Here is a 7,319-nt window from a genome sequence, read left to right on the forward strand (position 1 = left end):
CAGCTCCACTGCCGGGGAACGAGGTCGCAAACGTGTGTGTGCCAGGCTACCTGGGAGGGAGCGGGAGTAGATGGGAGAAGTTTAAGTTTAGATTGGATATTCGGGGGAAGTTCTTTCCTGAACGAGTGGTGAGGCACTGGAACAGGCTGCCCAGGGAGGTGGTGGAGTCACCAACCCTGGAGGTGTTTAAAACAAAAGTAGATCTGGCACTTGAGGCTGTGGTGTAGTGGTTGGGTGTGCTGGGATGAAGGTTGGACGAGATGATCTTCAGAGGTCCCTTCCAACCCCTGACATTCTGTGATTCTGTGAGAACTATTCATGCTCAGGCAGGGGGGCAGGGAAGGAGGCCCATCCTCCTGCAAAGAGGGGTTTTATTTCCTGCTTCCTGGGCGTTCGGGGTGGAAAACAGGGAGTCAGGGTGTGTGCGCAGCGCCCCGCTGCTTTGCTTAGGCGGACAAAAGCGGTTGGAGGAGAGAATTGGGATTTGCCCAAGCCTGGGGCTAATTCAAACAGCCTCCGGGGTTTTGTGGGGAGAGCAAGGGAGCTCGCAGCCTGGCACCAGCAGAATCCCGGATCTGAGAGTTCAAAGAGCAGAGCAGTAGCTTCGAGGGCTGTACTCACAGGATCTCCGAGCCGTAGCAACAGCTGCTGGAGGATCAGCAGGTCCCGACAGATCAGGAAACGGATGGCGGCAATCTTGTACACCCCCCAGCAAACCACGTTGACGGCGGTAGCGCTCCCGTAGAGCTGGGTGAGGTTCAGGCGCATGTTTAGATGATGAGCTGAAAGATAAAACCCACCGAGATAAGGCAAGGAACTAGCTGGACAAGAATGCGTGCTGAGCTGAGCCGCCGATTCCCCAGCTCAGGCTGCAGGAGCTTTCACCTCTTTCCATGTCAGCATCCGTCTCGTAATCCATTTCTCGGATGAGCGCTCCGATGGCAAGGACGGGGTTTCGGATCTCCTGCAGTTTGCTGTGGATATCCTCCATCACGTTCTCCCTGCAAAGCGAAAAAAGATTATCATCATGAGGTTTTAACTCAAGAGGGCTCCCTTTCCTCCCTAACTCATCCTCCCTGCGAGGGAGCGTGTCTGATCAGCTTGGACATCATGGGAATCCTCTTCTGGCTTGGATTTTTATTAGAGTGCCTGCAGGGCCCCGTCTATTTATTCCACTCCTCCAGGCAAGCAGGAAATAACAGCCAGATCGCTGGCATTCCGTGGGGGAAATCATTTCAGGAGGTGAGCTCAGGAACCACACAGCTTAACCAAGGCTCTGACCTCTGCCGTGTGTCTGTGGACACTCCTCTTCCGCACCGATCACCTAACAGGGGCTTGTTCTTCTCTCTCTTCACAAAAATCCCCCAAATGTCTTTCCAGGCAGGAGCAAGGGGGGGTTAGAGACAGAAGATCCTAATAACATTGCCGATAGCCCTGCTCCCCATTGCTTAGAGGAGCTGGAAAAGTCTCCCGGAGACTTTTTTCATCCCAAACAATCCCTCGGATGGCAACCGAGGACGACAGCTCCAGGCAATCCCTGCTCAGATATCCCTGCAAAAACTTCTCCTTACGTGTCATTAGCTATCAAGTCCTCCAGGATCTGCTCTGCAGCCTTTTCTGGAGGCTGGAGGCGGGAGCAAGCCATTTCCATGATGAATGCCATTTCCATGGAAATTGATTCTCCGATCAGGCGAAGGCACTGGACAAGACAGACAACATCACGAGACATCTCCAAATCTGTAATGAAAGAACCTAACTGTATATTCACGAGAGATTTCAAAGCGAAGGTGGGAGGACCGTTCCAAACCAGTTAGTTCAGCTCCTATCAGCAAAAACGACCAGGAGCAGGTTGGTCTCGGTCCCGCATGTCAAAGTGACCCTTCCCTGCTAACACCGAGGCCAAATTAAAGCTCAGGAGTTGACCAAGGAAAGATTTGGGCTTTAGTCTTTGGAAAGTAAGAGGCACCGTTGCAACAATAAAACAACAGAATTCCCTCCAACGGATTTTTTTCTCCAGCCACAGGTTGAAAGGAAGTAATTAGGGCAGCAAAAAAAAAAAACACGAAAAAACCCACAAAACAACCCAGAGCAAAGGGCTCCGGAAGCTCCGCTTTGCAGAGCAGAACGCGCTCTCATCACAGCAGCCACCCGTCTGCAGGAGCTGAGAGAAGATTTTCACGTTCTTAGAAAAGATCTGAAGATTCAGCACCAAGGGTTTAAATCACTGCTTGGCAAGGCGGTCCTTTACGCTCTTTTAAACGAAGCCACATTTTTGGAGAAGTCTGAAACAGGGCAGGAGCTGGTGGCCTCCCAAACTTAGGCCTCCACAGCTCCCCTCCCCACAGAGCCAGAAATAGCTCGACCAAACAGATGACGATTCTTCTTTATAAAAATATCAAAAAAAATAAAATCACTCAAGCATGAAAGTGGGGCTGAGGTAACATTTTCCATCGCTTTTTCCTTGTGAAAGGGCCAAAGCAAAGCCTAGAGGGCACTGCGGCGACGACACCAAGGACAGCTTTTGCGCACGCTGGCGTTCGCCTCCCAGAGACAAGAACCGGCGCAAGCCCTCCCCACAGCTTACGCTAAAACATTTGTCCCCAAAACACAGCCCTAAAAACTGCGTCTGCAGAACCAGGGAGTTGAATCCAGTCAGAGGATCACGAGTTTCCCTGTTTGTCTGCAATCTTGGAGTTTACTCCATCAGCAAGATGAAGAGATTGGGGAATTTTACAGGAGAGAAAGCCTCGTGCCCAGCCAGAGAGAACACAAAGCGGGGTTCATACAGGGCTGGGGAGGTCACCCCCATGACTGGGTGTCACTTGTCACCAAGCGACACGTGGCCTGAAATCTAAGATTCCTCCTTTTTAAGTTATCTGAAGCCAGTCGCGGTGGATTTGCAGCCTTGACGGCGCTGGCACAAGCATGGCAGCAGGTTTCATGCAACAAAACTCCCTATGGGTGCTCAAATGAGAAAAATCATCTCCGTGTCGGTAATTACGGAGACGGGAGCGCTTTGAGAGGCCTCTGTGGAAGCTCCCGCATCCCTCCAACCCAGGGCTTTCCCGACACGCAGAGGAAGAGCTCCATGTCTCCTCACTTACCATCAAAGATGGCAGCGTCGTCCTCGGTCAGGAGGTGCTCGTTCGAGAGGAGATAGAGATGGTCCACCAAGGCGCAGGGCACGAGGAAAGACAAGGAGCCCTAGAAAACGGGAGGAGAAAACTCTTGAGCTCCCCGAATCCAGGGCTGGGTCAGAACTCTTCTCTGGAGATCGGTGCTTGGAGTTCAAGCTCACCTTCTTGAGCAGGCACACCATGCTGGTGTAGGGGTTCAGGTGCAGTGCCAGGGGCCGCGAGAGAGCTTCTTGGTACTGAAGGCAGCAGGCATAAAACTTGGACCAGAATTCCACCTGCAGCTGCCAAAACTCTTCCGGTGAGCACTCGTACTCCGTCACGCTGCCCTGGAACTAGCAGGAGACAAAAAACAAGACGTCGAGACGAGGACGGGAGGTGAAACAGAGCAAAAAAGCCGTAGTGTCCCACCACTTCGTCAAAAAAATGGAAGTTTTTTTTCCTACGATCGCTACAGAGCTCACAAAACCACGTTGGGAACTTTCCAGCAACAGCCTCAAGGACGAGTTGTAGGTGGAAGGGCTGCTGGCTCGGACAATTGGGCAGCTCAGAGTAAAATCTGGAGAATTATGATAAAATGGGGGGAAATTCAAACGCAAAAGGGCAGCCAGCTGGTCCTTCAGACAGGTCCCCTAAGCAGATTATCTTCTGGTGGCCAGAATTACGAGAATCAGCTCTGCTCCCTCACCCACAAGCAGTGAACGGGCAGCACACGATGTGTGACTGGCACGAAAAGCGCTCCCAGGGCGCAGCGAAAGAAGGAAGGACTCCAAAAAAATAGAGGAAATGTAAAAGCCAGGCAGGAGGGATAAAGATTTGTACTTTGTTTTATGGCTTTTTGGTTTTTGTTTGTTGTTTTTTTTCAAGGTCGTATAATTCCCTCAGAGAGACAAAGGGCAAGACAAGGCCTGGGGTCACTTTGTATCTCACTTGATTTTCCTGAACCATTAGGACACATATAACAAATGCAAAAACAAAAAGGAGGAAGGGGAGAAAAAAATAAATCTCACTTCGCTTTCCACAGCTAAGGTAACCTCTTTTTTTAACTCGTCCCACGTCAGATCCATGTGTCTCTCGCTTCCTTGAGAAAAGATCTGAAAAGCAGAACAGCAAGCTTTTATTTTCAAGCAAGAAGAGTCATTTAAACGAACACGACAATCACATCCAGCCCTTTGGGGGGTGAAAGCATAAAAAAAAAAAGAAAAAACACAAAAAACACCCCAAACCAGGTCTAGCTAAATGTGGGGCATATGGATGCACAGCTTCCCTCTTCTGAGGGTTTAGAAATTATCAACCACAAGCCGCTGCCCACCCAGAGGTCTGAGGAACTCTGCTGCCTCACGTCTAAATTGGAAAGGCCGTGCACCCAGCGCCCTCCCGCCAACCTGCAAAGCCTTCTGGATGGCTGCGTTTGCGAAGCGGCCGGGCATGAAGAGGTACTCCAGGTAGGTTTCCTGCAAGAGAGGAGGAGATCACAGTTTAGAAGAACGTGTCAAGAGGAGAGCACTTTCCGTCCTCCCTCTCATTCTCAAACTCACCCCCTAGATGTGTGTTTCTTTCTGGCTTCAGTTCATGCCCAAGCTCTGCTCCAAACCTCTCCCCTCCCGACCCCTCAGCAGCTCCCGTGTTGGAAAACCGCTTTGCTCAGGCTCCTGATCTTGTTTATCCACGTGTCTTGTCTCCAGGCTCTCTCGATTTACTTGAAAGCCTCCTCACCTTGCAACTTGTGGTTTCAAAACGGCATTTAGCGCTTTAATGGCGCGCTAACAGAGGCTAAGGCTCATCCCCTTTAATTTGGAGTAATTTTAAGACTGAATCAATACAATTTGCACGCTTGAACCGTCTTAACGTTCTCCCGAGCAAAGAACCTTCGTTATTTCTTGGTGCTGTTTTACAGCCGGCTCACCCTGGGGTCCTGATCGTGTCGAACCGTCACCTCTTCTTCAGGCAGAAGCTGCACAAAGACCTGGTTCCACTGGCCTGCGACGTTTCTGGAAGAAAAACCCAAACCAGAAGCAGTTTTGCATTGCAGCGCTCCGATGGGGCGCACCCAGCACCGACCACCTGAACCAAACCCGGCACTTGGACCAGCGACCAGAGATTTTTACCTTCGGATGTGGTAACGTGGGCTTTCGACGAGCAACAAGCGACAGATTTAACCAGGAGAGCTCAACAGTGGCACCTCCAGCCCTACGCTAACAGGAGGGGTTAGATCCCCCCATTCCTATCCCTGCTATCCCATCACACGTGTTCACTGAGCGACTCTCAGGCTGACCCAGTAGATTTCTTCTGCTTAAATCTGCACGCTCCCAGGATTTTTTCACCCACTATTTAACTCCCCAGCCTGGACACGCGCCAAGCCTGCCCTCTCAGCTTTTGTAAAGATGGGGACAGTTCTTTCACATCCCTGGTCTCCTCAAAACACGATCTTTCTTGGCAGGGAGCAGACAAGTTCTGTTTTGAAGGAGCTGTCGCCCTCCCTCCGACGCGCTCGCGGCAGCCTCCGCTCCCAGCAAGCCCGTCGCTCGGCTTCTCCCATTTTTCGCATTCCTACAGCTTTGGTGTAAAGCCAAACCAAAAATAAAAATCCACGTAATACGCGCCGCAGGACGACGACGGTTGCGCACGCAACGCAAACATCGCAGTAGGAAGAAGAGGGCACTCCTGCATCCCCATAAGCTCAGGCAGAAGACTTGAGGAGCAAAACGAGAGCTTTCTAAGGAGCAGCAGAAACTCACTGCTCGAAGTTGATGTATTTCACAACAGTTTGGTTCTCTTCGTTGTGCCACAGCGCCCAGATCTCGGCCGAGGTTAAGGCGAAGTCAACGAGAGTCTCCTGGGAGCGAGACGGAGAGAGCACAAATTCAGCTCCTCGTCGTAAAATCAAGCCCAGCAGCAACACGCGCGTACTCAACAGCGAAACATCCCCTCCTATCACTCGACCAGGATTTAGGGAGTTTTTTTTATTCACATCTAAATCCTCAACAAGCCTGGGATCTCGGTGCTTTCTGGGGGAGCTCCAGCACTCACCTGCGAGGAGAAGAGCGAGGAGATGTGGTCGAGGCTGTAGCGGTTGCTCTCGGTGCTCACCAGCTGGAAGACACAGAACTACAAAACACACCTCGTAAGGGATTTGCTGAAGGACTAACACGGCACGGGGAGACTCAGCTCTACCTCAATCCGACAGATTTCTTGCCGCCTTTCGAAAGGCAAAACCAGAAAAATGGTGAAAACAGCCCTGCGGGGAGCTGCTGGCCGCAACACGATGACGGCAAGTAAGGGGGACCGAGGTGGAAAAGCCCCGAATCCCGGGGCCGCTCACCGCAAACCGAGCTCCGCGTGTTCTCACCGGAACACCAGCGGGACGGCAGAAGTCGCGACGCGCGCTTCTGCTCCGTAGGGCAATCCCCTAGAGAAGGGAAAGGGCAAGCTGTCCAGCAGCTGAGACCATTCCGTGCCGTCATTCCTGTCCTGCTAAATTTATGGATTCGCCCCAGGAAGCAGAAGTTCTGCAGAAGTCTGTTTGGCGACACACCCGCACGCTCCCAGGAGCCCGGCGTAAACCTCCTGTCAGTATTTCCAGGCTTTTAGCTCTTCTTAGAACTTTCTTTTTCCCACAGCACGTACGTGCTTTCCGGATCCTACCGGACCGGGAGGTGAACAAGTGAACTAGTGGTCACAGATCAGCTCTGGCACACAAAAAAAATCCACTTCCAGCGCATATCCCACAACGTTGTGAGGCAAAAACCACTTACTTGGAAAGCACCGCTCTCTCCGGAGGGTCAAACACAAAACTTTTCCCTATTTCTCACCTTACAGGCCCAAAGAGGAATGACACATTTTTCACGCTGCCCAGGAAGGACGTGTCGGCAGCAAGGAAGCCCCGTCGGTCCGTACCTGCCCTCGCTTGGGCGCGTGCATGTACACGCCGAGGCAGAGCCCCAGGGACTGAGAGAAGGCCAGTCGCAGTCGGTGTCCCCCTGCTGACCGGCATGAACTCCAGCAGATCTGCAACCATCAGGCACATTTGATCCTATGCAAAAAAAAAAAAACCAAAATAACAAAAAGTATCAGGGAAGCGGCAAAGGAAACTGAGAAACTGCCCCTTCTCCCTCATCCTTCCCTGTTTTGGTCAAGAACTTCTGCTGCAGGATGCGAGTAAAGCAGTTGTATGTGTCCCTGAAC

At 51.7% G+C, this 7,319-nt stretch overlaps 1 protein-coding gene across 1 annotated transcript in view; it reads right to left on the bottom strand.

Moving 5' to 3' along the window:
- LOC104270344 (nuclear pore complex protein Nup160-like) overlaps positions 1 to 7,319 on the bottom strand; it is a gene marked incomplete at both ends in the record, with an annotated part of 12,689 nt that overhangs the window by 3,694 nt on the left and 1,676 nt on the right. The window contains 12 exon segments of the mRNA XM_009864673.1: positions 622 to 782; positions 886 to 1,001; positions 1,572 to 1,737; positions 3,105 to 3,204; positions 3,299 to 3,469; positions 4,145 to 4,228; positions 4,520 to 4,588; positions 5,041 to 5,125; positions 5,873 to 5,970; positions 6,165 to 6,242; positions 7,032 to 7,113; positions 7,115 to 7,167. Of these exon segments, the coding sequence (XP_009862975.1) occupies positions 622 to 782; positions 886 to 1,001; positions 1,572 to 1,737; positions 3,105 to 3,204; positions 3,299 to 3,469; positions 4,145 to 4,228; positions 4,520 to 4,588; positions 5,041 to 5,125; positions 5,873 to 5,970; positions 6,165 to 6,242; positions 7,032 to 7,113; positions 7,115 to 7,167 (1,263 nt within the window).

The sequence above is a fragment of the Apaloderma vittatum genome, unplaced genomic scaffold (genome assembly GCF_000703405.1).
Source record: "Apaloderma vittatum isolate BGI_N311 unplaced genomic scaffold, ASM70340v1 scaffold25412, whole genome shotgun sequence".
NCBI classification, from domain to species: domain Eukaryota; kingdom Metazoa; phylum Chordata; class Aves; order Trogoniformes; family Trogonidae; genus Apaloderma; species Apaloderma vittatum.